This window comes from Vidua chalybeata, chromosome 14 (assembly GCF_026979565.1).
Source record: "Vidua chalybeata isolate OUT-0048 chromosome 14, bVidCha1 merged haplotype, whole genome shotgun sequence".
Taxonomy (NCBI): Eukaryota; Metazoa; Chordata; class Aves; order Passeriformes; family Viduidae; genus Vidua; species Vidua chalybeata.
Window position 1 is genome coordinate 15,036,704 of NC_071543.1, and position 27,970 is coordinate 15,064,673.

The 27,970-nt window shown below is 48.7% G+C and overlaps 2 protein-coding genes and 1 long non-coding RNA gene across 11 annotated transcripts in view; 1 reads left to right on the plus strand and 2 right to left on the minus strand.

Annotated features, from left to right (window-relative positions):
* BRWD3 (bromodomain and WD repeat domain containing 3) overlaps nt 1–407 on the minus strand; it is a 51,009-nt gene extending 50,602 nt beyond the window's left edge. For 2 of the 3 annotated variants that reach the window (XM_053955554.1, XM_053955553.1), the window contains exons 1-2: nt 276–406; nt 132–190 (exon numbers count right to left, since the gene is read on the minus strand). In XM_053955554.1, coding sequence (XP_053811529.1) covers nt 132–190; nt 276–312 — 96 coding nt within the window. In that variant the 5' untranslated portion in view covers nt 313–406. Of the gene's footprint in view, nt 1–131; nt 191–275 lie in introns of all 3 variants that reach the window. The other variant, XM_053955555.1, reaches the window with a different exon arrangement.
* On the plus strand, nt 95–21,556 carry LOC128795093 (uncharacterized). 4 transcript variants are annotated; one of them, XR_008433390.1, is made up of 5 exons: nt 656–1,435; nt 5,524–5,734; nt 6,016–6,122; nt 11,308–11,410; nt 20,852–21,556. It is a non-coding gene; the product is annotated as an uncharacterized LOC128795093 (long non-coding RNA). The 4 variants fall into 4 exon arrangements; XR_008433388.1 differs by lacking the exon at nt 20,852–21,556 and adding an exon at nt 11,541–11,647; XR_008433389.1 differs by lacking the exons at nt 656–1,435; nt 11,308–11,410; nt 20,852–21,556 and adding an exon at nt 95–179 and having other exon boundaries at nt 6,016–6,282.
* On the minus strand, nt 19,667–27,939 carry HMGN5 (high mobility group nucleosome binding domain 5). 4 transcript variants are annotated; one of them, XM_053955561.1, is made up of 7 exons: nt 27,836–27,939; nt 27,207–27,309; nt 26,035–26,064; nt 25,337–25,366; nt 24,828–24,878; nt 21,554–21,697; nt 19,667–20,372 (listed from the first exon to the last, which is right to left on the minus strand). In XM_053955561.1, the coding sequence occupies exons 2-7, from the start codon at nt 27,219–27,221 to the stop codon at nt 20,325–20,327; spliced, it is 318 nt and encodes a 105-aa protein (XP_053811536.1). In that variant the 5' UTR covers nt 27,222–27,309; nt 27,836–27,939; the 3' UTR covers nt 19,667–20,324. The 4 variants fall into 4 exon arrangements, with proteins under 4 accessions (XP_053811536.1, XP_053811539.1, XP_053811537.1 ...); XM_053955564.1 differs by having other exon boundaries at nt 27,207–27,250; nt 27,836–27,930; XM_053955562.1 differs by lacking the exon at nt 27,836–27,939 and adding an exon at nt 27,469–27,534.
* Nucleotides 27,940–27,970: the final 31 nt, after the last annotated feature.

A 27,970-nucleotide genomic window follows, 5' to 3' on the forward strand; every position in this document is an offset into this window, starting at 1 on the left:
CACACAGACACACACAAAGGACGTGAGTCCGGCGACCGCAGCGCAGCGGCTCCGCCGCCCCGTCCCGTCCAGTCCCGTCCCGTCCCGTCGCCGCCCGCCCGGCCCGGCCGGAGCGCCGGCTCCGCGCTTACCTGGGCGGATTTCTTGCAGGGTCCGGACTGCAGGAACCGTGCGATCAGGTAGTAGAGCTCTGCGGAGGGGCGGGGGAGAGCGGGTTAGACACGGTTAGAACGGAGGGGGCGCGGAGCGCAGCCCCCGCCGCCAGCGATACCCACCGGCTTCCAGCTGGGTCGGGGCGGCCGCCGCCGCCATCCTCCTCGGGAGGGGGAGGGGAGGTGGCGGATGGCGCCCCGGGGGGACTCGGCTCCTAGTGCGGGCGCAGCCCCATGCCGGAGCGGCGGTGCCGGTGCGGGGCGCGGGTCCCGGTGCGGGTGCGGGCGCGGGTCCCGCCCGGGCTCATCGCGGCTCCGCGGACCGAGCGCCGCCGGCACCGCCCGCACCGCCGCCGCCCGCCGCCGGGGGGCGCGCGCGGCAGCGCCGGGCGGGCGGGGGGGGGGGGGGGCAGGAAGGGCGGGGCGGTGACGCGCCGCGGGGGGGCGCGCGCCACTTCCGGGCGGCGGCTGAGGGAGGAGGAGGAGGAGGAGGAGGAGGAAGGGGAGGAAGAGGAAGGGCCGGGCCGGGAGAGCCGGGATGTGCCCGCGGCGCTCGGCCGCCGTCACGGGGCAGCGCTGAGCCGGGCTGTGATTCAGAGGGCCCGGTAGCCGTCGCGGAGGAGCGCTAACGGCTTCTGTCCTCGCGGCTTCGGCCCTCGGCGCTCCCCGGTTGTGCCTGCCTCAGCCCTCACGGCCGCAGTGTTCTCGGCCTCAGCGCTCGTGCCCTCCTGCCTGGCAGCGCCGGGGAAATTGGGCCGTGTGTGCCTCAAATGAAGCAGTTTTTAAGAGAATGAAGGGACTCAGGAATCTTAGGGATCCTGTCAAGGGTAGGGGGATGGAGCCACGCGTGTGCCATGGAGGGGACACAGGACTGCGCGGTGGGGAAGTGACAGCCCTTCCGGGCTCCCGGTAAACAAGGCCTGGCTGCAGGGAAGTGTCTCAGGTTGGGGTGACTTTAGGAGTTTAATAAAAGTATTTGCTCCCAGTGACCAGGAAATTCCAGTATGATGGATACAGCACCTGTTCTCCCCAAGGAGCAAAGGGGTCAGGGTTAGACTAGATCATTTTAATGGAAATAAATATTTTTCCTTGGGATGCGTCCTGTCAGGGCTCCTCAAATCGGTGTCACTTTCAGCAAGGAGTTGCTAAAACACATCAAGTGAATTGTATTTTATCTAAAGTACCTGACTTGGTGTTAGAACTCCAGTGTAAAAAACACTGTCATTGTGGAATAGCAAAGGACAACCTCTCCTCATGCCTGGAATACCGACAGCTGAATCACTGTGAGTCGATGCTCTGGTAATATTAAAAATAAATTCAGTTTGAGCACATATTTATAGCAGCTGCTCAGGACAGGGTTTGCTGTGGAGCACTGGCTCAGAGTTGCCTTGCTGTGCACTCAGGATGCAGTCCTTCCTGCTGGCAGCTCCTCGGGATGCCTCCATGCACCCAGCCAATCTAGGGAGAAGGATTTGGGGATTTGGCATTAAGCTGCTCCATGTAATTCGCCTGTATGCACCTGCCCCTTCATCCACCTGTGGAAGTCGTTTTGTGCCAGGAGCTTGGATTAACTGGGTGATGTGTGGACCCTGTTTCCTCATCATTGTCCTCTAAAGTTCTTGAGTTCTCAGTGACTGTTGATAGGATCATAGAACAGTTTGATGGAAGGGACCTTAAAGTTCATCCAGTCCCACCCCTGCCATGGGCAGGACACCTTCTGCTATCCCAGGCTGCTCCAAGCCCTGTCCAGCCTGGCCTTGGACACTTCCAGGGATGGAGTAGCCACAGCTTCTCTGGGCAGCCTGTGCCAGGGCCTCCCCACCTTCACAATAAAAATTTCTTCCAAATACCCCACCTAACCTTGCCCTCTGGCAGTGGGAAGCCGTTTCCCCTTGTCCCAAGTCCCTTTCCATTTTTCTGGTAGGCTCCAAACAATTACTCTTGGAATGTTTTCAGGGCAGGTTCATTGCTCAGCTCGTCAGTGGACAGACATGAGGTGCCACCTCACCAAGCTGCACATTCCAGTGGCTTCCCAATAGTAACAGCTCTCCCAGCTTCCCAGCAGGACCCCAGAGCCTCCAAAGCTGCAGAGCTTCCCTGGAGAGACAGTGTGAAAGGGCTGTTCTCAGAATGAGCTCCCAGCCAGGAGAAGCACACACTGATCCTGCTCTCCTGAGAGGTAATGTTTCTCCCACCTGTCTTCAGAGCCCAGAACTGCAAGCTCATCTTTTCATGCATGATGGGAAGGCAAAGGAGAGAACACAGATGATGTTTTCTAATATGCCCTGAAAGTACAAATTCTTCTTCCTGAGCTTAACAGAATTCCATGTCAGGGGAAAAACAGCCCCATAAATACTGGCCAGCGCCACGTCCTGGTGCATTTCGGTGCTGACAGCTCCACATCCATGCTTGGGTGAGACCCCCTCCTGCAGAGCTGCCTCCAGCCCTGGGATCCCCAGCACAGGAAGGACCTGGACTTGTTGGAGCAAATCCAGTGGAGGCACCAAGATGGTCAGAGGGATAGTGCAGCTCTGCTCTGAGGAAAGGCTGGGAGCATTGGGATTGCTCAGCCTGGAGAAGAGAAGCTCCAGGGTGACCTAACTGTGGCCTTCCAGTGCCTGAGGGGGCCCACAGGGAAGATGGAGAGAGACTGCATGGGTCTGGAGTGCCAGGACAAGAGGGAATGGCTTCCCACTGCCAGAGGGCAGGGTTAGATGGGATATTGGGGAGGAATTCTGCCCTGTGAGGGTGGAGAGGCCCTGGCACAGGGTGCCCAGAGAAGCTGTGGCTGCCCCATCCCTGGAAGTGTCCAAGGCCAGGTTGGACAAGGCTTGGAGCAACCTGGGATAGTGGCAGGTGTCCCTGCAGAGGGTGGAGCTGGGTGGGCTTTAAGGCCCCTTCCAACCCAAACCATTCTGGGATTCCATGATTCTGTATTTCTTTAGGAATGTGACATTTCCTTGGCACCTTTTGGTGCCTTACTGAATCTCTCCACTCATGATTTGCTTTTATTTGAGCTTGGGGGTGGCACAGGTGAAGCTGCAGCACCACCAGGCAGGATTGTTCTGTTTGGACCTGCCTAGAGCCCATGGTGATTTCTGCAATAACTAAAAGGGACTTTCAAAAGCCTTGGATAGAAAATGCTCCCAAAGTAAGCTTATCCATGCCTTGCTTGAGTCCTTCCTGCAGCATTCCAGCTGGGAGCCTGGCTGCTCCTTGCTTGGTGCTCAGTCCATGACCTTGGGTCAGTGCTTGGCCAGTGTTGCTCCACATCACAGCTCAGATGGATTCTTGCATCAGCAGGAGAGGAAAGTGTTGGGAATGGCCCAGGTGTGTTCTGTAGGGTGTGGCTGTGCAGGTACCTGCACCAGGGGCAGGCACAACCAGCATTCCTCGTTCCCAAACAGTTCACAGGGAACTTCCCTCAGCCTGGCTGTGGCTGGACTGTGCAGCTGTGCAGTCACTCCTGAGCCTCTTCCCAACATTCCTGACTCCCTGGCACATCAGCTGCCTCTCCTTAACACTCTCCCAGTTGCTTCATTACTCCCCAAGCCTGCTACACGGGCTGTTATCGATACCTCTTCCCACCTCTCCCGGGTTTTCCCCTCCAGGAGTCGTGTCTGGTGAGTAATGCCCATCCTCTCTTTCCCCAGGAGCTCCATTTCCACACCACACGTGGATTCTGCAGCTCCATGACTCATCTTTTTCCAGATCCTCTGCATCCAAGCAGCAGCATGCTGGGGTTGATAGTAAATCTCGGAGTGAAAGCAGGATTTTATGGATGTGCTGATTCATCTTTCCTCAGAGCAGAGCTCTGTTATGTAAATGCCAGCAGCAGCTGGTGGCAGGAGGAGGGAGAACAGACTAATGAGCCACTGAAGGATTCAGGAGCAGAGATGCTTTAAGGAAGAAGCTGGATTGTAGCTGTTTCTTTCCATACTGCTCTTTAAATTTAAAAAAATTAAAGTTTTTGAGGGATTTTAGGAGTAGGAACTGATGACATTCAAATACCCATCGCTTCTCCCCATTTAGTGTTTTAGGGAGTTTTGCTCTTACTTGTAGTTAAAAGTAAAATTCAACCCCCTGTTTGACTACAAAATTAAATGAACTTTCTCACAATCAGCTTGTAAAAACAGGTAAAGGTGTCTCTTTCATATTTTATTTATGATTATTCTGCCCTCATGAGTCAAATCCTGCTTTAGCCATGTGTGAAAACAGAATTGTGGTTTAGCATAACCAGAAATGTACAGTTAAAATCAAAAAAAGAAAGTTTAGCCTGGAATTGTGCAGGTGTGGTGGGTTTACATGCATTGTACCTTTCCAGTAAATGTAGATGGGGATGCACATGCCTGAATCCAGCTGGATTTAAACACTGGAACAAATGATGCATTTTTGGCTCTTTGTTTAAAATATTTTCTGTGTACATTTCATAAAATACTCCCGAGTTGGAAGCAACCCACAAGGATTTCTATGAACATTGTGCTCATCTTGGGCCTTTCATATGGAGCTAAATGACAAACAAGGATAGTAGTTAAATTAAATCCAAGTTTTTGTTTAGCTGATTCAAAAATAAGAACTGTTCAGACAGAATTCAGGAGTTGGTGCCTTGTGCTACACAGTTGTGAGTAAATGAATATTGAAAAGTCCATGCTTATTTTAAGATCTTTACATAGAGAAACCTCAAATTTTGATATCATAGTTTATTTTAAAAGATAAATGAGGTGCAAAATAATTAGCACTAATTACAGTTGCTGGAGTGCAGGGCTCGTGTGTGCAAACCAACATCCTGTTTTTGCTGGACAAACCTCCAAGTTCCCACTCCTTCCTGTGGTTCTCTTCCTCAACAAGAGCTGTTAAATATTATCTAAATAGCTGTTAGGTATTACACAAGATCTGCTCTAGGATTTTTGCTATTTTTAATAATTTAATATTTAATTTCTCTGCTGCATCATTCCAGTCATTCCTCTAGATGGTGCCAGGCATCCAAGAGTTGGGTGCGACATTATCCCATAGGAAGGCGATGGAGGAGCAGCCAGGACGCCGCTCGCCTTTGTTTCTAAATTCTATCTTGCAGCAGTTCTTCTTGTTGATAAATTACTTGTTCTGGTGATGTAAATATGATGTTTTTTTTTTCCTTTTGAGAATCCTAAAATCCTTTCAGCCTGAATTCCACCTGCCTGGAGCAGTGTCATCCCTTGCTCCGTGGACTGATCCATATCTCATATTCCTTATGGCAGCCATTAGCTGCTGTGAGCTGTGATCAGTGTGTGCAGCCCTGCTGCGACTGGGGGAACTTAATCTGCCTGCTTTGCAAAGCAGTGAAATTTCTGACTAGTATCTAAATATTTCTCTTTATCTCTATTTCACACAGAAATGCCAAATCCAGCTGTGGATGGAACACCCAGGAAAAGGGGTGACTTTGTGTCCCTGTGTGCTCTGGGCTCTGCCAGCAGAAGGACTGGGAGAATGATACCAGTGTCAGGTCCATCCCCAGCATCTCTGAATTCCAGCTTTGTACTTCAAAGTGCCTGGAACCCCCAAGTTTTATAGCAGCAAAATTACTACTGAGTGTAAGTGACCAGGTAGGTTTTGTTATTGCTGGTGTCACTACTGCCCTCAGCACAATCTCTGTCTAAGGGCCTGATTCTGACCTGTGTCCCCTGGCTGGGATCAAGTCCCCTCTTCCCAGCCTTTTCCAGCTTCTCCTGACATGCCTGTGGCTGATACCAGTCCAGGGGTCCCCTGCACAAGGATCTCACCCCAAAAATACCACCTGATATCACTACTGGGCTAATTCAGCAACTTCAAGTCATGCAAAATATTTGTAAAAAATCCTTGGATGTTTTGTTTGTGATTTTTTTAGAGTTTTGCATTTTTGGCTTCTCCTGGGCACAAAGCATCTGACTGCAGCTGGGAATTCATCACCTCTCTCCCTGGACATGCAAATTTTACTGGAACTCCCTCAGCAAAGTAAACAATTTTAATAAAATTACATCCCTCTGTATTCCACACCCTTTTCCATAAAGTTTTGAGGATTTTTATGATTTAATTATATTTTTCATTTTACAAAAATATTGGAAATATTGGGAAGGAGTGCAATAGGGTTTTTTAGAGTGCTGCTTTTATTGAAATAAAAGGTTATAAAACAGTTTTATGTATTTTTTATATTTATTGATATCCCTAACAGGCAGACATTGTAAATAAGCTCATCAATACTCTTTAAATACAGTCTTATAAAATTAATTCTCAATTACTGCTTGAGGTGATGGATTAGAAAACTGTCCTCTGTAAATTTACTCACAGGAGTGTGCATTTAGAATGAACTTTCTAAGTCAAGGATCATGGAATCTGAGGATGGGGTTTTGGAGCATTTCTCAAAGTGCTGTCCCATACAGGAATTCTCTTCCCATTATTTTTATTTATTGATTTTAAAACCTTTTCTCGTGATCTTCAGTTTGAGATGACATCTCCCTCTTATCCCTTATAAGGAAAAGCTTTAACGTGGAAGCTTCCATAAATTCCTCTGCAGTAAAGTGACCCCATTTCATTTAATTCTTACACTTCCATCATTTAATGGACATTGACATTCTCCTGTAGCCATCCAGCTTTATCTCTGGGAAAAGTCTTTCCCCTGGTGTCCTCAAGAGTTCGGAATTCAGAATCTCTTTTTATTTTCGACCTTAAATTATTAGGGCTTGAGACATAACCTGCTAGAATATGTTTTGTGTGTCATCTTGATTTGGAGAGGCCTTACATTCTTGGAAGGTCCTTTAAAGTTTTTTTTTTTTGGTTGAAGGACTAATTTAATTTAATTTCCAGTGAGGTGGTTTTCAACACCTGCAAGTTCTTGCCTTATTGGCTGTTCCCTTTCATTTCTCTTACATAATAAAATCCATTTAGAGTTTCTTAAGTCCCCAAGTTCTGTGTGGTTGAGTTTCTGCTGGAAAACTACCACAGGTGGGAAGTGAAGCTGTGAAGGCACATGGTATCCACATGGACAGAACTGTGCCATCAGTCCTTATTTCCCTGAGGTTTTCTTTGTTATCCCTGGATTATAATGGCATAAGTGTGGAATATGACTGTAGAGGTGGAAAAAAGCTTCTCCTGTTCGTTCTCCACATTGTCCTTGAAGTCTAAAGGATCTGCCATTTTTATTGAGGATCCTCTTCTCTCCATGTGTTTCCTGATGTCTCTGGACACCTTTCTCCCTCCTGCTCTGTGCAGTCAGTAGATCTCAGTCTCTTCATTTTTTTTCCTCTCTTTGCTCCTTCCTCCTGCTTGCTGACTGAGATTGTTACAGGTAACACCTTTCAGACCTTGACTTTCTTCCTAACCTGTTTTTCATCTTGACTTTGCTGCTGCCTATGGACTCTGCCAGCCCCCCATGCCCTTGTATTTGGGGGTTTTGTCCTTGCTGACTCCAGGATCCCTCTGAAATGGCCAAGGAATATTTCCATGGGAGACACAGTGCATCCTGAAATGGGAGATGGAAAAATCCCATTGAGAGTGACGCTGTCCTCTTGGTGCAGGTTTCAAGCAGATTTTGGAGAAATCCTGGGAGCTGAGAACTGAGGGAGGGATTTAGGGAGACCAGAGGCTCGTGAGATGCATCAAGACTCTTCAATGCGTTGTTCTGTCTTTCTTGAACATGTGGGAAACAAACCAGGCCGCAGCAACTCCCTCCCTGTCAGGAGAAGAAAGCAACGGGACAAAATCTGTTGTTGGAATTTCCCTCCAGCAGCACTTCCATCCCTCCCACCCAAGGGCAGTTGGGGTGAGCCATGGCCACGCTTGGGGGGGACTCATCTCAGGGGACGTGGGTGTCCCAGAGCTGGGCGCTCTGCTTTGTTCCCTGCAGCCCCACCCACACCCTCAGCCAAAAATGACATTTTTCACCAACTGCTAAAGTCTCCTGCTCCTGCTTTAATGTTAATTTTGGGAGTTTTCAACTGGACCCTGAGCTACCTCATTCAGGAATCCACGTGGCAGCCCCGAGGTCCAGCCCCATCTGGGTGACAGAGTTTGTTTCCTTTGGCAATATGGATTTAACAACCAGGCTTCCAGCCCTGGGAATCATTTCCCTCAAATAGCTGCAAAATAAATGATGGGACATTTTCCAGTGCAGTGCTGCAACCACCCAAAACACCACTGTAAAATTCACAGAGGCCAGGCAGAGTGAGTGCATTAAGCAAAGCTTAGGGGGATTATAGAATTAAATTGGGAGCCCCTTCCACCCTTCCCCCAGTCAAAGACATTCGGAAATAAATATTTTAAAAAGGGTGTTAAAACAATGGCTTTGGCTAAAACCTCTGCAAGCAGAGAGCCTCGTTGTGGAGGCTGTTGCTGAGCTCTGGGCTGGTGTGTTCAGAGGGAGCTGGGGTAATCTCAGGAACACCCAACAGCCGTGGCTGGAATGGCTCTGCTGCTCAAATTCCCTCTGCAGAGGAGAAGTCACCAGTCCCTCGTAGAGCACAGGACCTTGCCTCCTCTCCTCTCCTCTCCTCTCCTCTGGATCCTGCTGCTGCCTTTGGCATTCTTTATCCTCTGCCTGCAGTTCCCAGCTCTGTCCTTTTCCTGGCATCAGGAGCATCCTGCTCCTTTCAGGGAGAGTTTGTGCAATGAAAGCTTTGCTTTAATCTGGGCTGGATTTAGCCAGATGCTGCAATCCTGGGAAAGCTTACGCAGGGCTCAGGTCTGCCATGGGAATGTAGCCTTGATTTGATAAGCTGGGAATGGTTTATTTCAAATTAAAAACATAGAAAACCTTTAAAAAAATTTTTTTGAGCTCCTTTTGGCCTTGCAGTAGAACAGGCACCCGAGCTCTCAGTCACATATAGGGCACCCATGAAATAGATTTTAGGCTAATGAGGCACACTCTGCCTGCTTTAATTAAATGAATTAGAGCCAAAAAAAAAAAAAAAAAGCATTTCCCATTAAAAGACTTCAGCATCACAATAACACAATTAATTTAAATATTTAATATAAAATAAATAAAATTAAATATTAATTTCCAATACACTTACAGAGCCCATTTGACCCAAATGACCCCACAAATATTCCCTTAACAGGGAATCCCTTTTCTTTGCATCTTTATTAACATAATTACAGACCTTTGTATATAAAATCTTTATTTTAGTTTAGTTCTCTTGGTAATAAAATAAATCCATGAGACACCTGTGTAGCAAGAAATAGGATTTACAGAGATTTTAAGCTTTTGGGGGCAAACATGGTTTATTCTTGCCCATATCAGGGCCTGGGGTAGATGAGCACAATGACACCAGAGGCAGTTGAGGGTATTAATTAGTGCTAATTAATAAAGCTACCAGGTTCTTTGACCATCTCACAGCTCACTGCACGGGCGGAGGAGGAAGGATAAGGAATGAGAGAGGAAAATCCTTTAGGTCGGAGTTTTTCCATGCCTGCCTCTCCTCTCTGACTCCCCCAGGTCCTGTGTCCCCCCGTGCCGTAGCAGGGAGTGGTGACAGCTCATCCTGCAGGCTGGAATTCCAGGGAATCCTGCAGCCCCGTGGGAAGCTGCTGGCCAGGAAGGGGCTGGGGATGCTGACTGCTTGTGACAAGTCTTGCCTGGGAGAAAACCAACACGGCAGCGGTTGGAAACCTGAATGATGTCACTATGGCAACAAAATAACTCACCTTAAAATAAAATGCATTGGAAGCAACCTCATGTGCTCAGGGAATACAGGGAGGAAGCTCCTATTTTTAATATGTATGTGTTTTTATGTTTATGTATTTTTAAATATTTTTTCAGTTTGCTGAATTCTTGCCCTGTTACCAGATGCTGATGCAGATGTAAGAAATATTTTAATTTCTCTCAGCAATGAAATTAAACAGAACATGACCAGACCTCCAGAAGAAGGAAAAATGTGTTTGCTGGAGGGCAGGAAAACCCTGGAGCTGCTGATAACTACAAGTCATTCTAATGGATGTGAGATCCAGACTATCAGTATCTGCAGCTCACAGCAGTGATTTGGGACTAATTATTGTTAATATTTTTCATGGACATAGTCCATCCCTTTCCAAATATGGAAACTCCATTTCCATATTTGTTCTTTACAGACAGGTTTGTTTTCCCCTTGTTTCTGCATTAAATAACAGCAACAGGTAGAAATTTAGAGATTTCTCTGGAAATTCCAAACTCTCCCTGGCTCTTTTTATCCCATGAGCATCCCAGCCAGGTTGGAGCTGTGGTGATTCAGCCACAGTGCTGCTGGCAAGATTTTCCCAAGATTTTTCATAATCCTGGATGCTTTTCAGACTGGAGTGGGCAACTTTGACCACCTCTGTGTGAGGGAAGCTGGGATGGGAAGTGCAGTGGTGAGGCCATGAGCTGTGCCGAGCTGCAGCAGCCCTGGCAGCTCCTCAGGGATCCAACCCTGGCAGCAAAGAGGAACTGCTGGGTTTTCTCCTGCTTGTCAAAGGCCAAGAACATTTATGGGATGAAGCATAAGGCCATGGAAAGCCCAGCACCCCTGATCTGGTCCTGCAGCGACCCTTGACTAATCCAGGGTAAAAATAGAAACACAAATTATCTGGTGTTTTACTGGGAAGCAGAAATCCAGCAACGCTTGAGTTTGAATCATCCAGATGACGCTCTGCAAGAGGGAGATGTTGCTCTGGAAATCCCACTGATCCCCAGGGACGGGGATCATGGTCCAGGTGGAGAGATGCTCCCAGTGCTCCAGCGGGCAGGGCAGATGGAGCTATTTTAAGCCGAGCAGAGGCAGCCTGCATTGGCATTGTGCTTGCCCAGTGTGTGTGTGCTGGGGACAGAGCATCTGCCTGGGAATGGGCAAAGAAGTGCCAAAGGCTCCACAGCCACAGGTTTTCCCGTGGTTTTTGCAAAGTTCAGCCCATTCGTAAAAGCCGTGGAAAGCCCAGCACGAATCGTCAGCAGCCACAGCTGCATGAGCAGCTCTGGACTTCCAGTTCTTGCAGTGCAAAAAATAAATACATTTACAGAATAACTGTATATAATAATATAATAATATAATATAATATAATATAATATAATATAATATAATATAATATGATATAATTATATAATATCATACTTTTCCTCTCTATATCCCATTTTCTGAGAGCTTTGCACCCAGTCCAATGGCAGTGAAAATAATTCCAACTGCTTCTTTTATAGGAAACCAGAAAAAGTGGATTAAAAGGAATGAGGTTATGGAGCATGAAAAAATACTCCAAAACAACTGTGGAGGAGGGAAGAGGAGTTTCTGCTCTGACCCTGGGTGAGTTCAAGGGGGTACTTTGGATAATTAGGTGCCAAATAATGCTAATAATTGAGACTGTCACATTTTGACGTCATCAGCACAGCATCCAGACACTGCCTCTCTCCTTCCCATCGGTATTTCCTTGCAGTCCCACATTCTCTGCAGCCTCTGGTCGTTGGGAGAGCAGGGAATAGCTGCTGGAGCTCCCTGGCAGCGCGGGAGGGATGAGCCGAGATTGAAATCGTTTCCTACCATTGATGTCAGGACGACTCCAACACCGGCTCCGGCTCCATCCACATCACTCCTGCACCCCATCTCTGCAAGGAAAAGTAATCCCTTGTCTTACCTCCGGGTTTAATTAGTCCCTGCTCCGGGGCTAATTAGGAGCGCGGTCCGCGAGGAGGTCGGGACCGGAGCCCTCGCTCCCGCTCCCGCTCCCGTTCCCTCTCCTGCCGCCACTCCCGCTCCCGTTCCCGCTCCTGCTCCCGCTCTGTGCCATCTGCCATTGCCATGACACTGGCTTTGCTTTTCATGGCTGGCTGGGCGCGCTGGATGCGCGGGGTAATGGGGCTATTTTTTCCCCATTCGTCTTTGTAAAGGAAATAATAATAATAATAAACCCAGGAATGGCTGGAACTGCTGCACGCTGCCCTTTTCCTTCCCACTTTTGAAGCTTTTTAGCATTCAGTTTTCCAGCAATTGGGAGGAAAATTGCCCTGAAAGAAAGAAAGAAACAAAAATCTGTGTTATTTTTTGAACACCACCCCCCCAACCCCCCCCCTCCCCGCCACACAGGCAGCTGCAGAGAAATTCTCTTCCAAAGGGATGATGTAATGGGCTTTGTCAGCCAATGCTGGAATGAATAAAACCCGAGACCCAAAATCCATCCAGGCTTTTGATGAAACTCCTGAGGTTCCTGGAGCAAGTAGTCGCCAAAATAGGCTGGAACTGCTGGTTTTGTCATGCAGCTCTTGAGAGAAGTGAGATGGAGAATCAAGGGCTGCAACCAGGGAATAATGAAAACCGCCAGGTTTTTTCCCTGCTGAGGGAAAGGGGCATCTGGGGACACTCAGTGAAGGGGTGCACAGCCCTTGGTGCCAGGACATCAACTCAAGCTTCACCATCCACCACAGAATCACTCCTGATCTGAACGTGGCACATTTTATAGAGATGGATGTGTATATTTAATATTATGTACATTGTATATAATTAGATATTATTGCCCAGGAAAGCAATATCAAATATGTGGCTGCCCCATCCCTAGGAGTGTCCAAGGCCAGGTCAGACAGGGCTTGGAGCAACCTTAGGGCTAGTGGAAGGTGTCCCTGCTCGTGGCAGGGGGGTGGAGCTTGATGGGTTTATGGTCCATTCCTACCCAAAGCAGTCAGGGATTCTGTGTTATGTAAAAAACATAAATATATAAACTATACACAAGTATCACCAATTCCTGCTGCAGCAATGGGCACATTGTTGCTCTCCCAAGGATGTCATGGGCTGCTGAGGCCAGGAGATCTCTCCTCTCACTCTGTGACTTATCCCAAGTCTCTGTCTAGCTTTCTTTGGGGCCCTTTCAGGCACTGGAAGAGGCTCTAAGGTCTCCCAGAGCTTTCTCCAGAACACCCCCAGCTCTACCAGCCTGTCCTCATAGGACACACTGCACTGTTCCTGTCACCCCAAATTTCTGCAGTGCAAAGGCTGTGGGGCAGGCAGGGAGAGCTCCTGCCATTCCAGAATATTCCAGCTCTTGCAGGGACATCACACTTGCAGGTGATGGAGGAGAATCATGGATACATTTTGCTTTGGCTGTTCTCTGGTCCCTGCTTGTGCATCCTTGCTGGGCATCCCTGCAGCAGGGGCTGGGACAGAGCTGATGCCACCATCCCCCAGCCCTGTGGAGCCACCACCACAGTGCCACACCTGGATGTCACCCTGAGAGCTGTGGTACCTGCTCCCGGTCCCCGTGCTGTCACCTCCGCAGCTGGATAACCCCAAATTCCCAGGGATGACCTTGCTGTGTGTGCAGAGCAGCTGTGCAGGGATCCCCAGCCAGGACCACCACCTAGAGGCTACAGCACCAAGTGAAGCCAAGAAGATTTATAGCCAAAAAGAGATTTGGAAATAATTCTCGAGCCCAAATGGAGCAGCACTGGGAGCTGGGGATCTGGACCCCTTCTCCAGCCAGTGGTGGCCATCACCTCACCTTCAGCACCAGCAGCACCCAGCAAACCTGGGCCCTAGGGTGGCATTTGCCCTTTTCCTCCTGGGAAAAATTCAGCTCCAATGGAGAATATTTCCAGAAACACACCTGCACAGGGAGATGTGCACAGCTGAGCTCAGTGGCACGGGGCTCGGCAGGGACACAGGTGGTACCTTGGGTACATCCACGCCGTGTGCCTGTCCCCACCAACAGCCACAAACAGTGAACAGCAGGGAAGTTTTCCTCCTTTCAAAGTGCCCAGAATGTGGCTGGAGAGGCTCAGAACAAAGGGGAAGTACAGACCTGTGTCCCCTCATCCCCCAGCTCCTTCCAGAGGTCCAAGGCTGGGGACAACTCCGGGTCCTCTCCCACCACCACGGGTTGCTGGTCCTGCACTGGTGACGTGTCTTTGTGTCCCACAGCCCCACAGGATAATCTTCCAAGAATTTGTGTAATCACTTCCTAAGCCATTATGATTCCTGGGCTCCATTTGGGCAATGAGTTACATGGTTTAATTACTCATTGTGTGAAATATGCTCGTTTTGCATCTGCCACTCTGTAATTTCATTTGGGGCCTCTTTGTTTGCTTTGTGTCCCCACACAAGAGCCACCGACCTCTATTCACTGTCCCTGTGCCGCTGCACCAGGGAATACAAATCCCGCATCCTTTTCCCCCCTGTCTGTCAATTCTTTGCAAGACACAAAGGGTAATTTATTTAATTGTTGCTGATATAATGTCCTAAAAGTCTCCTTTTCCCTCCAACAGTTAATTACACTTGTTAATTATTTTAATTATTCCCAGGGTAATGCTGTAGGTATAGAGGAGCATAGGAGTAAACACAGTGCAGGAAAGTCAGGGTTTACTCCAAGATCTCAGTTGATAACCAGGCTGTAACCACATGGGTGGTAAAACCACAGCAGGGAACGTTTGGTCTGGATTTGGAACTTTCTGTTGGCAGCATGGAAGGATTTATAGGAAGAGAAGGCAGATCCTGCAGGATTGCCCTTGGATGAGGCCCAGAGAAGCGACTCCAGCCTTCCTCTCCTGGCAGAGCCAGCACAAAATGGAACCATGAGTTGGGGAAATACTTCTGGTCAGCACTTCCGTGACAGTGGATTTATATGAAGGAAGAAACCAAACCACGCAAAATTCCAGCCCGCTGGAAAGCTGAGTCTCAGCCTGAGGCTCAGGGACAGCCCACCTCCAGCTCCAGCCGTGTTCCGAGGGGAGCGGCAGCCCCGGATCCATGAAAGAGCAAAACTCGTTTGTGGTCCCACAGAGCAGCCTCTGCCAGCGCCCCTGGAGCCAGGGTGAAACCCGAGAGCTGCTGCAATCCAAACCTTCTCCACAGCTCCTTTTATCTTCCTGGGGGGAAAACAAACAGCGCAGAAGCCGGAGCTTTGTGGCTGGGATGTCGCACATCTGGTTTGAGCTCCAAGAAATGCACTTCCACCCCCTCCCCGAATTGTTCATGTTAAACAAACAAAACCCCGGCGATTTTGTGAGATTTTGGCTCTGGGATGACTTTGGAGCAGCTTTTGCTGAGAATTCCAGGCTTGTGCTGCACTTCATCCCCATTGGAAGCAGCACACCTCACTCTCCGGGAGGGAGGCACTTCCAAAGGGGAACAGCCGTGCCCTGGAACCCCCTTAGTGGGAATACTGCCGGGAGTGGGACGGGGGAGTGGTCTTGACCACTCTGTGTTTAGGTTTCAATCCAGCATTTTTCCCTGTGTAATTTATGCTTCCTTCCCCCCCTTTTAAGAACGTCTGGAATTGTTTAAGATGTGTCCAATTGTATTAAGTTGCTTTTGAGAGCTTTATGGTGTCAATTGGATTCCCACTCTTAGGAACAGTGCTTTCCAATTTGCTGTTTTTCCCTTTTCTATCAACATCAGCACCAACTTCCTTTCAGTGCATTCAGGTGTTACCTCAGCCTGAAGTTCACATTAATCCCTGGATATCACTTCCATTTGACACTATTCCAGTGATTCCCTGCTTGGTGCTGCAGGAGGAAGGGAGTGCCATTCTTCTGAGATCCTGTCCCACTGTCCCCTCCCTGTCATCTTCCAGCAGAGGTGGATACATCAGGGCAGATCATGGAATCCTGGAATCACTGAGTGGTTTGGGTGGGAAGGGACCTTAGAGCCCATCTCATTCTATCCCCTGCCATGGGCAGGGACACCTTTCACAAGACCAGAGTGCTCCAAGCCCCGTCCAGCCTGACCTTGGACACTTCCAGGGATGGGGCAGCCACAGCTTCTCTGAAAACCGATGAAAGGTGTGGGTGAAGGGGGAAGGAGCAGTTCTGATCTTCTCCCCATCCCCTCCTTGAATCACCCTAGCCCAATCCCAGTTACATCATCCCTCCTTCCAAAGCAGGGGACAATGGTCACACGAGTCAGCAGTGACATCTGTCCCCTTGTCCATGCTCACTTGTCCACCTCCAGCTCCTCTGGGCACTGGGACAGTCTCTGGAAGCCACGTTGACATTGTTCCCTCCAAGGACAGAGCTCCTCGAAAGCCGCCCAGCGCCGGGCCCGGGGTGTTCCCAGCTCCTGGAGCCCATCCAGGGCATCAAGTTTCAGAGCAGGGGCTCCCGGCAGCTGCACGGGAAAGGAGCAGCACCACTGAGACAGTCAGAGGGAGGAGCCATCGTTTCTATTGCAGGGATTCAATTTTCTTCCTCCTTCATCAGATTAACACCAGTGTTACTCCATTAACTGTCAGGGAGCTGCTCTTGATCTGAAAATCAGACCTGTTGGAGTGTCACAGAATCCCAGACTGGTTTGGGTTGGAAGAGACCTCAAATATCCTCTGGATATCCCCCTGCCATGGACAGGGACACCTTCCACTCTCCCAGGGTGCTCCAAGCCCCATTCAGCCTGGCCTTGGACACTTCAGGGATGGGGCAGCCACAGCTTCTCCGGGCCCCCTGTGCCAGGGCCTCTCCACCCTCATGGGGAAGAATTCCTTCCCATTATCCAAACTAAATCTATCCTCCTTCATCTTAAAGCCCTTTCCCTTTGTCCTGTCCCTCCATCCCTTGTTCAAAGGCTCTCTCCAGCTCTCCTAGAGCCTCTTCAGGCACTGGAAGGGGGTTCTAAGCTCTCCCCAGAATTTTTCTTCCCCAGGCGAACACCCCCAGCTCTCCCAGTCTGGCTCCAGAGCAGAGGGGTTTTCTTTTTTTTTTTTTTTTTTTTGGGGTACAGTCACTTCACTCAAAGGAGCAGAGGTAGATGTGGGATGAAGCTGCAAAACCCTTCCTTTTATGTGCTTGGAGGGGTTGTTCTATTTTATTTTCCCCCATTTCCCCTTTTTCTTTACATCCCAAGGACCTCACTGTGTTTGCCATTCTCTTGCTTGCTGAGGCAGCAGTGCCTTTTCCCTCTGTGCTGCTCCAGCACATTGCTGATGGTGGAGACCAGGATGAAGTCTGGAGGTGCCTCCTCTGATTTCCCTGTCCCTCCCAGGACAGTGACCAGTGTTTTCTAAGGGGTTTTCAGTGGGTTTATTGTTCTGAGCAAACAAAAGCAAATGCTTGCCCAGTTCTGTTGAAGATCCCGTGAGGACACTGTGTGAGGACACTGTGCTGCTCTGGGAGCCTGCACCAAAAGCTGGATCATGGAATTACAGGACACATTTAGGTTGGAAAAGCCCTCCAAGTCCATTGAGTCCAACTGTTCCCCCACCATTGGCAAGGCCACCACTGGCCATGTCCCCAGGTGCCACATCCACAGTTAAATATCCCCAGGGAGGTGGCTCCAGCCTGTGCCAGGGCTGGAATACCCTTTTTTTCCCTAATATCCAACCTAAACCTCCCCTGGTGCAACCTGAGGTTGTCTCCTCTCATCCTGACCAGCTGCCTGCACACGTCACCATGGCAGGGTGTTGCCAACACCGTTCAGATCTCTTCCCATGACATCGCCTCAGAACCATCACTACCTTCACACTCATGAATCTCCTCACCTTTGCATCTTCAAGGTCCCCAGTTGTTATGATGGATAACGATAACCAGATCCACAGCAATCCGTGGATCTTTCCTAACCAGCATCAGACCCAGTAACACCCAGAACCCAGGGAACAGATAGGACCCTGGGGAAGGCACTTTCTCCACAAATCCCAAATAAACCTGAAAGTAGGTTGACTCACCAGTTTGAAACCTCTGCTTTTCAGACAAAATAAGCCAAACTTAGGAGCTGCCATGGAGCTGGCTTTGGATTCAGTGTCTAGACACCAGGACAGCCGTGGAGGAGGCTTTGGCATAAACCAGACAATCCATTCAGTTGTGCAACTCTCTCAATACCCCATGGCTTTGAAAAGTTATGAATTTGAGCAAAATGTTCTTGGGCAATTTTCTGTACTTATTTGAAAGAGGAATTTGATTAGAACAATAGTTATAGAATTAAGAACAACTCCCACCCTGGCATTCAAAAAAGAAATAACCAAAAACAAACACTCAGTTGTATGTTCTGTGTAACAACCTCTGGACTCAGATGGAGAGACACGACTTGGGATAGAAGTGACCTCATTCCAAAGGGTGTTTGTACCTTGGCAGATGGATGGATCCTGTGCTAAGGAAATATCAACTATATTCAATGTCTGCTGCTTAAATCACAGTGTTTGAGACACTCTGACTGGAGGCTGGAGCCAAAGAGAGATGGTCCCACAGCACCAAGGCTGGGAGAAGGGGCTTCACCTTTCTGCAGGACTGGATTCCTGTTCAAAACCCTTTGAGAGAAAGCACTGGGGTAGGAAATAACACAAATCTAAAGTATTTCCAATATGCATTTTCTCCCTGGAGCAGTACAGGCCCTTTGGATTTCTCACTGACTGCTGGCTAAATTCATGGAATCCTGGAATGATTTGGGTGGGAAGGGAACTTAGTGATCATCTAATCCACCCCCTGCTATGGGCAGGGACACCCGCCCCTATCCCAGGTTGCTCCAAGCCCTGTCCAGCCTGGCTTTGGACACTTCCAGGGATCCAGGGGCAGCCACAGCTTCCCTGAGCACCCTGTGCCAGGGCCTCACCACCCCACAGGGAAGAATTTCTTCCCAATATCCCATCTAACCCTGACCTCGGTTCAACACCATTTCCCCCTGTCCTGTCACTATGTGCCTGTATGAAAGGTCCCTCTCCCTCCTTTTCATAGGCCCCCTTAGCCACTGGAAAGGGCCCCAAGGTCTCCCAGAGCCTACTCTTTTCCAGGCTGAACACCCCCAGCTCTCCCAGCCTGTCTTTGTGGAGTGGGAATTCAGTGAATCGTTTTTAGATGTCAGTCAGGATGACATTTGAACTATTGTTGGATCATGTTCCAGCTGGGATGTTCAGTCTCCCTGGTTTTACCCACATCTCAGCACACTTCCTCCAGGCACAGGGAATTCAGTTACTGCTCCATCAGCTTTCTTGGAGGAGAGACCAGAGCATGCCCCAGAATCTCTGCTGGATTAAGGGAATACAGTGCCAAGGAAAAGGCCCCTCAGAACTCCCTCCCCATCACTGCTGAGGAAGCTGCAGCCCAGTTAACCCCGTGCTTGGACAGAACAACAGGTGGAGCAGCAGGAATAACAATCCCCTGTGCCTGAGGCCTGGAAAATGACATCCACATTTAAATATCCTCTAGTGGCCTGGGGACTCAACCTGAACCTCACTGCATCCAAGACTCTCACTGAGGTGCTGTTTGGGCTTGGACACAAAATATTCAAGCTCTTGGAATTTCCCTTTGCTGGGCTGAGGAACAATTTAATGGGAGAGAGGTTTCTGCATTGCAGACATTTTTCTTCTTATTAAATATATCCTGTAGCTCCATAGAAGCAGCTTTTAGCAGAGTTGATAAAGTTGCACAAAAAAGCTGTAACAACAGAACTGGGACTTAACCCCAGTTCACTGGTCTGGTCCAGTTCTTTCCCAGAATAAGGAGGCCTGGATTAATGGGAAGTCACACAACTGAGGCAGACAGGGGCTTCAGCCCCAGCCGAAAGCCCAAAGTTCTCCAGCTCCATGGGCTCTCCCTCTCCCACTGCAGCTCTCCTGGAATTTGGGAGCTTTCCAGCAGCACAAGCAACAAACCACAATCAGCTTTTGAGGAGTCTTTTTTATTAAGATAAATCCAGCAAAATTCCTAACAGTGGGTACATACAACCAACCTGCCCTTTTTGAAAAGAAATGTTTGTATTTCATTTAAAAACAGGATTACACTTTTATTTATTTATTTTTCTTTTTTTTTTTCAAAACTGACAAAATAAAATTACATTTGGGAAACAACAGATTTCCAGCTCTTAGGTTTTTTCATGAAAATAGCTCACCTTCTTTATAAAAGCAACCCACAGAACCACTGGAATGTTTCACACGGTTATTTGTTTTGAGACCTCCCCACTTTAAGAAACCATACAACACATACAAGGGAAAAATTAAAATCTGAAGTCTGTAAGCATGACTTACACAAAAAGGGACACACTGACAGAAGTCAAAAGCTACCACCACTTATTCTTTCCATGTACCATACAAACTATTACAATCACAAAATTTAAAAACAATGACTTTTTTTTTGTTGTTTTGTTTTGTTTGTTAGGGATTTAATTCCCAAGTAACCGAGATGAAGATGTTCCATAATTAAATTCATGCTAAAAAAACCTGCATTTATAAAATAGTTGATAAAAATATTCCTCTCTGTTAACAATACAGCATGGAGGTACGGATACCAAATGATGGAGATATAGGGCAGGGTTAACATTACTCGGACTTGGCTTCCTTATCATCAGATGCTTCAGCAGCTGGTGCCTAAAAAAGGGGTTGAAAAGAATAGAAATATTACTGGTAATGCTAATTGGATTCCAATCTAACCAGCATCAAAAAGAGACCAGTTTGTTAACAGAGACATGGACAAGGCTTTGTGTGGATAGACAGGAATGCACAGAAAATATCGACACAATGGGCTGATAATTCTTAAAATCAAAACACACGAGTATCAATTAATGAGGTAATTTTGGACTAAGTGCCTGCAGAGAAGCAGAGGTTTGGAATGTATTTTAATTAGGATCAGTGATATGTTAGGGGAAGTTCATCATGGGGCAGTGGAAGAATTACACATCAACCACAATCCTGTTCTGTCTGAACTGTGGGGATTCGCTTCTCACCTTTCTCTATAAAAATGTGCTTTTACTTTCCAAGATATCAAACCTGCAAAGCTCCCTCAAAGCCCCTCTGAAGCACATTAGCCATGTAGTGCTCTAACCAAGCAGCTCCTGATCTGGTTTTAGAGATGAAAGAATAAAGGACCCTTGGTGGATGGTGACACTCAACCCCTGAAGAGACACCACTGTCAGTGACAAACACAACAAGAGAGCCCTGAGAAAACACTGCTTCACCATCAGCAAGGAATCTGCTGGGACAATCCCTCAGCAGCTGGTGGAGCCTGCAGCTGGACCTAGCAAAAGGCAGCTGAGGTAAGGAGCTGCCACAGCAAGGACCTGTGAGAAGAAGCTGCAGATAAGAGACAAGACTGAGTCTACTTTGCAAATCTCTTGTTGAATTGTTCTGAGCCAAAGAATTGTTTTAAAGAATTGTGTAGAACTCAAAACCAGATTTCTGGCCCAGCACCAACCCGTGCTGAGCAGCAGAGGAACTCAGCAGTCCAGAGGGGACGTGCAAAGTCAGCTCAGGGCTGGAGGGTGGTGATGTCCCTGGGCTCCACTGTTCCCCAAATCTTGGGCATTGCTGGGAGCAGGACCAGGGCCAGCAGACAGCACCTGTGGAAGGGCTCCAGCACAGGGCAGGGAGGAACTGGAAGGAGAAGGCCATTCCTGCAGGCTCTCCCTGGGAGCTGCCCTGGGCAGGTACCACAGCTGCACTGCCCTCACAGTGTGGCAGTGACCCCCCCACCCTCTGGAGCACAGCAGAGCTCCTGCAGCTGTGCTCCAGCACATCTGGCTCTGTTCCCAGCTTTAGTGGAGCTAAAGTACCTCATTAGTTTTGGTATCTCCGTTTTCAGAGTGGTTTTCTTCTTTAGCATCCTCTTGTTTAGTTTCTTCTTTGCCTTTGGCTCCTTTCTTCCCTTTTGTTGCTGCCTTTTTGTCCTCCTTTTTATCATTTGCTGCTTTTTCTTTCTGTTAAGAAAACAGACAGTGATATATTAAATCCTGATTTCCACCTTGTACATCAGCATGTTCTCAACTCCAAAACTCTCCGTACAACCTCCTTGCACCCCCCAAACTTCCTGCTGACAAAGATCGAAGTTTCATGGGAGAAATGTTTTCCTTCTGTCTGTCCTGAATGTGCTACAGGGAAGTGCAGAAAATAAAAGCAGCCATGGCTGGGGTTAAAAGAATTTTCATTTTAAACAAGCATTCAATTAAATTAGCTAAAAAATGTTGAACTGGCCTGTACTTCTGCTCTGCTGCTGAAAGGCAGCCACAGAACAAAACCAACATGTGCAAACACCAGAATACTTCAGATGTGCTGTTACTGCCTATTTAGAAAACTGTAAGAAAGCTGTAGGCAAAGAACTTTCCCCCTTCCCTGCCAGAAATATTCCTTGTGATAATAAACTACTTCCATGCCAGAAAAAATGGGGGCTCAACAGCATCACTTTGCTAACCACAAGCAAGTTGCATTTAAGTGCAGTTTCTTATATGTGGCTCAGGCTAAATCAAAACAAAACCCAAAACTTGGTGCTTCTGTAGTAATAATTTTCCATAGGCAAGGTCAGATCCTGACCCAAATACCTGACCCTCATTAGTTTCACTTCCAAAGATGTGACTCTTGCTGCCAATAAGTAACAGCACTGGCTCAGCCCCTTGCTTGATTAACCTACTTCCCACAGAGGAACCAGAAACCCTGCAAGGTCTGCTCACAGCTGAATGAGGATAAATGAAAATTACTGGATATACATTTATCTACTCAGGAGATTTGTCTCAGTGACTACAAATTACCAAAAGGTTACAAAAAGTTTACTTTCTTATTTCAATCCCTCAGTTATTAATGCACACAGTTAATTCACCTTAAAAATTAGCTGCTAAGGGCAAACTCAGAGTGTTAAGGGGTAAAATTGATTCTTCAATTATTAAAAATTCACCAAAATTAACAGCAAATCCCCCAATAATGCAGAAAATTCAAGGTGGGGTCAGTACATTCAGTGAGTGAGGGTCTCTTTCTTCTCTAACCTCTCACTCCTCACCTGGAAAAGTCTCCTACTGTGTGATGTCAGGAATCCCTGTCTTGGGAATACCTGGAATCCTGGTGCTGTTTGGCCATGAGAATTACAACTGTACTATGGCACTGCTTATCTGTTCCCTTATCCTACCAAAAAAACCCACAACAAAGTATTAACAGGGCTAAAACCAATTCTCTGTGCTGGAAATCTCCCTCTTCAGAAAGCCCTGGAGGAGAATCCAGGGAAACTGACTTCCATGGCTGAACTGACTGCAGAGAAAGGGTCCCACAGGACACAACAGGTCCTCAACTACAGCACTGTGTTCATTAATTTTGCTCTAGAGATGGCAACAACAGTTGGAAATTCAGGTCCTGCATTTTAGAAGTGACAAAACTCCTTTGCCAGCTCCATGTTTTTCAATATGGCAAAGTTTAATGGGTGAAATCTATTCTGACACACGGAAACCATTCCAAGGTCCTGAAGGCTGACAAGTAAAGCACTTGGGGTAGACACAAATTAAAAATGCCTCTACAGTTCTTACTCCATCACCCTTTGCACAGGTGTTGATGCAGTTTGGGAAGCTCTGGAGAGCAAAAAACACAGCTCAGCTGTCCTGGCTTCAAAGAGCACCTCAGGAGAAGGAGGAGCAACGTTTCCCAAGTCCTGCTGGGGGCAATTCCCAAAGTGCAGCTCCCAGGGGATCCCTGCATGATCCAAAGGGAGATCACACCACCCAGCTGTGCACTGGGGGCCCCAATGAAGCTTTGGCAGTCCCTTACACACCTTAACTCTTGCAGTCCTGTTCCTCCAACTTTTCACATTCACTTAAGGCAGCATTAGTGTTTAAACCCTGCAATGTTTCCATGAAAATAGGAAAGCAAACTTGGGAAAAAACCCAAGTACAACAACGTGGATCATCCACTGCTGCCCTGCCCTGTGTGCCACCAGCAGCTGGCTCTGCTCTGCCTGGGGCACCAGCCACTAGAGGGAAGTGCAAGCCAGAGTGTCCAGTGCTCCATCCAGCCAGGAACGTGCTCTAGAGTTCAGCTGCAGCCAAGATGGGAGGGGAAAAGCTCGCTCTGCACAGCACTGAGACTACAGAGCTGAGCCCCAAATGACACGTGGGGTTCCCTCTCTTTTCCACAGCATCTCTGCTGCTCCACACAGAGGATGTGGAGGGAAACAGTTCCCTCACCTGGAAATCTGCTGGGCTATAAGCAATTGCAAATTCCTTTGCAAAGGGAAAGGAAAAAGCTCCTGACTCCCAGCTCATCATCTCCCTCTGCAACTAAAGTGTCTCTCCCCCCTGTGCTTTGCCCACCTCATCATCCCAAACCACAAGGAAAATGTGTGATGGGAACAGGTTAAAAACAATCACTAAAGTTGTGTTGCTTGAGTGTTTATTGTTTTGTTTTGTGTTTTTTTTAAGCTGCAAAATCCTAAATGTTTACAGAAAAATCTAACAAAAAGGCACTGCAAACTGATGGCTGGGAAGGCTGATAAGAAGCGGATGGAAAGAAATCCCTCACGGATTGCAGAACTGCCCCCTTTGAAATTTCAAACTGTTGCACCAAACTAAAAAAGAGCTTTAAATAGTTTATTTTTAAATTATACTGTCAGACATACCAATGTTTTTGACATTTCCAAAAATATCCAGCTGAAGGGTCTCCTGAAATCTGAGTGATTAAAATGTGATAAACTGATAACTAACTGCAGAGAGGGCCTCAGAATGGAAATATAGTAAGAAACTGTAATTAAAAGCATGATTTTCAATGCCTCCTCTAATTGAGTCTCTGATCTCTACTCCAAGCATCATTTTCCCAACAATGCATTATATGAAACTTCAGAATGGCCTTGTAAAGCAGCAGCAAAGCCTCACCACAAGGGATTTCAAATCTGCTCAGTTTACCACATTCCTTCAGTAGAAATTGAATAAAATTATGTCTTTCTCATTCTTTTGGCTCACATAATTCCATCTTAAAACTTTCAAGATAATTATGAATAAGCAAAGTGGTTAATTGTGGGGGGTTTATCTCTGTAAATACCTTGAGAAGGAAAATATAACTTCAGTTCAAGACCCTTACCTTAGGTGCTGCCTTTTTGGGCTTTGGCTCCGGTTTGGGTGGAGCAGGTTTCTGCAAAAACCACAAGAAACAAGTCGGGTGAATACTAGAAGTAAATACTTATTTTTATGAGCATTATGTTGGTAGCTTTTGAAAATTATTTGTTGGCCCTGCAAAAAATCAATGGGCAAATTACCAGGTTAAGGAGAGAGCAGGTGATTTACAGAGCCACGAGCATTTGTATGGAGAAGTCCTACAGGGAACAAATCCATCCTGCAATCAATATTCCTTAACTCTGGATACTTGTGCCCAGATGGGATGTGAACTAACAGAGACATTGTACCTCACAGGAGAATCCTGGGATGTGGGGAAGCTCAGGAACACAAACATGGAATGGGAATTTTAAATATTGCAATACTCTAAGCATGCTTTTCCCTTTTTTTCTTTCTGGGGGAAAACCCCCCATAGTTTATTTTTAACTGTCCCCATCCCAAGTGATAAAATATTAAAGGATAAATAGAGATACTCACAGCAGATAGTCTGGCTGACCTTCTCTTTGGCTGCATAAGGAAAGATATGTCAGTAAAATTCAGAGAGCACATAAAGCACAGCTTTCCCATAACAGCTACTCAAAATAACATGGCATCATGAAGCCCCATAGGAATCCTAGGATTTATGAAATGATGGGCATTATGGTGAGGACCTTGATGATCCCCATCCCTGGAAGCATCCAAGGCCAGGCTGGACGGGGCTTGGAGCACCCTGGGATGGTGGAAGTTGTCCCAGTGGCAGGGGGCAGGACCAGAGCATATTTGAGGTCTCTTCCAACCCAAACCATGCTGTGATTCCAGGATCCTTCTACGTCCAGCTCAGGGTATTCTGTGACTTCCTAGAAGTAAATTTGCTCAGCAGTTCTCTGATGTGGCCACTTTACTCTGCTGCTGAGGTAAGAGATGAAGTTTCTTTACTTGCAGGAGTTGTGAGGCTAAAAGGGACATGTTCCCCCTGGAACCTGTCCCTGACCTCAGCCCAGGGGAGCTGCTGGACCCCCAGTGCCACCTCAGGGGGGTCACCTGCCACCTCAGACGACAGTGATGGCCCCCAGCACCCCAAAACCAGGCACAGGCCACCCCCAGGGACCGAACACCCCTCGTGAGCTGCGTGGGCTTCCTAATTTCTGCAGAACCCCACAGGAATTCTTGGAGTGGGGACCACACACAACTCCTACCTCCTCCTTTGCCTCGCCTTCAGCTGGAGCCTGCAAGGAAAGCGAGACACTGAGGTGAGAAGGCAGCACCACCCCCTGTGACTCTACCTGAGCCCTGAGGGGAGCCGGGGGGGCTCACAGGGCCCCCCAACACCACCCGCAGCAATGGCGGCCTCCCCCCCATCCCCGCCGCCTCACGGACTACAACTTCCACAATGCCCAGCGGCCGCCGTAGCTACGTCATCACGCCGAGTTCGAAAAGTTCCCGCCAATTTCCCCTCACACAACAAGGTCGCCGCGGGCCCCGCAAGGACAATGAGGGACAACCGGGAACGCGGCGATCGCGCCCGCCCGAAGCGTTTCGACTGAGTCCGGGCCCCCGGCGGCCCCGTCCGGGGCCGTGAGGCGCCTGGACCGGGTCGAAACCCCTCGCGCGGGCGCCTCGGTGATTGAGGGGCGACCGCGTCTCCGCCCCGCCCCCCCAGCCCGCGCTGTGAGGAGAGGGGGGGGGCGCCCCATATTCCCGCTGCCCCAAAGTTCCTGACTACGGTGATAAACCCCTTTTCCCCGCTTTCCTTGAAGGCCAGTTTCAAATTCTGCGCCGCCTAATGGCCCCAAATTACCATTGCACAACCATCTGGTATGACAAGAAGTGGGAGGCAAAAAAAAAAAAAAAAAAAAAAGGAGAACAAAGGCAAACGCAGGATAAAGAGGCGACGTTTAAAGGCGAATCCAGCCGGGAATGGCGCGATGGGGATTAAAACGCTGGCGGAGGTGGGTGGGGGGGCCTAGGGGGGTCGTGGCGCAGGTTTTGGGGGGGTTTTGCTGCCCCGCGTTCTCCACAGGGGCAGCACAGCACTATGGCTGTTTGTAATCCAGCATGGAGACACTGCTGCTCCAGCCTTCTCCTCCTTCCCAAACAAAACAGCCCAAAAGTGAACTCGCCGCGCTGCCCTGCCCGCCCCGAGCCCTCTCCCTCCGCTCCCCGCTCCGCTCTAGGACATACATCAAAAATTAAAAATGCAAAAAAAGAGAAACCAACCAAAAAACCCAAAAAACTCCACACACACGCGCGCGCGCGCTAATTTTTTTTTTTTTTACAGCTAAATTTCCGCGATTGCCGCTTTAATCTCTCCCCCTTCGCTCCCCATCTGTCTTCCCTCGTTTTTTAATTATTTTTTTTTCGTACTTACCTTTCTTTTGGGCATAGTTGCACCTTAATAGTTGATTGCAAAACCTAATAGAGATAAGATATCGAAAAATAAATGGAAGCGGCGAAAAACTGTTCCGACCGTCCTGCAAAAAAAAAAAAAAAAAAAGAAAAAATAGACAGGAAAAAAAACCCAAAAATAAAAAGGAAGATGTTTAAGGGACCAAGAGTTAATTGCGGCAGAAACTGAACAAAAAAAAAAAAAAATCCCCCCCTCTTTATTGCAAACAGTAAAATACACCAACACGCAACCAAACTGCATGAATGGGGAGCGCGAGATGGGCCCGGCCGCTGACTGACGGCCGCAACGGCCAATGGGAGCGCGGGGAGCGGCGCGGGAGGCGGGGCGTGGGCGGGGCCTCCGTAGCGCGAGCGCCGCGCGCTTTCCGCGTGTGCGCGGCCCGGAGCGCGGCCCCGGCGCCGCCGCCTCCGCCCGCCCGCCGCGGGGCCCCGCGCCGCCCGCCGCCCCCGGGCCGCTGCCCCCCGCGGGCCGCCCCAGAAACTTCCCCCAAAGTTCCCGCAGGCCGCAGGACCACAACATGGCCGCCTCGGCCCCGCGGCCTGCGGGAGCGCGGCCGCCGCCGCCGCCGCCGCCTCCCGGCCCTGCGGTACCTGTTGGAAAGGGCCGCGGCCCGCCCGTGGCCTCGGCCGGCGGAGGGAGGGAGGGGGCTGCGGCCTTTGTCCGGCCCGGCCCCGCGCGGGGTGAGCGGGTGGTTTAACTGCCCCGGGGTTGTCTGAGCGCTCCGG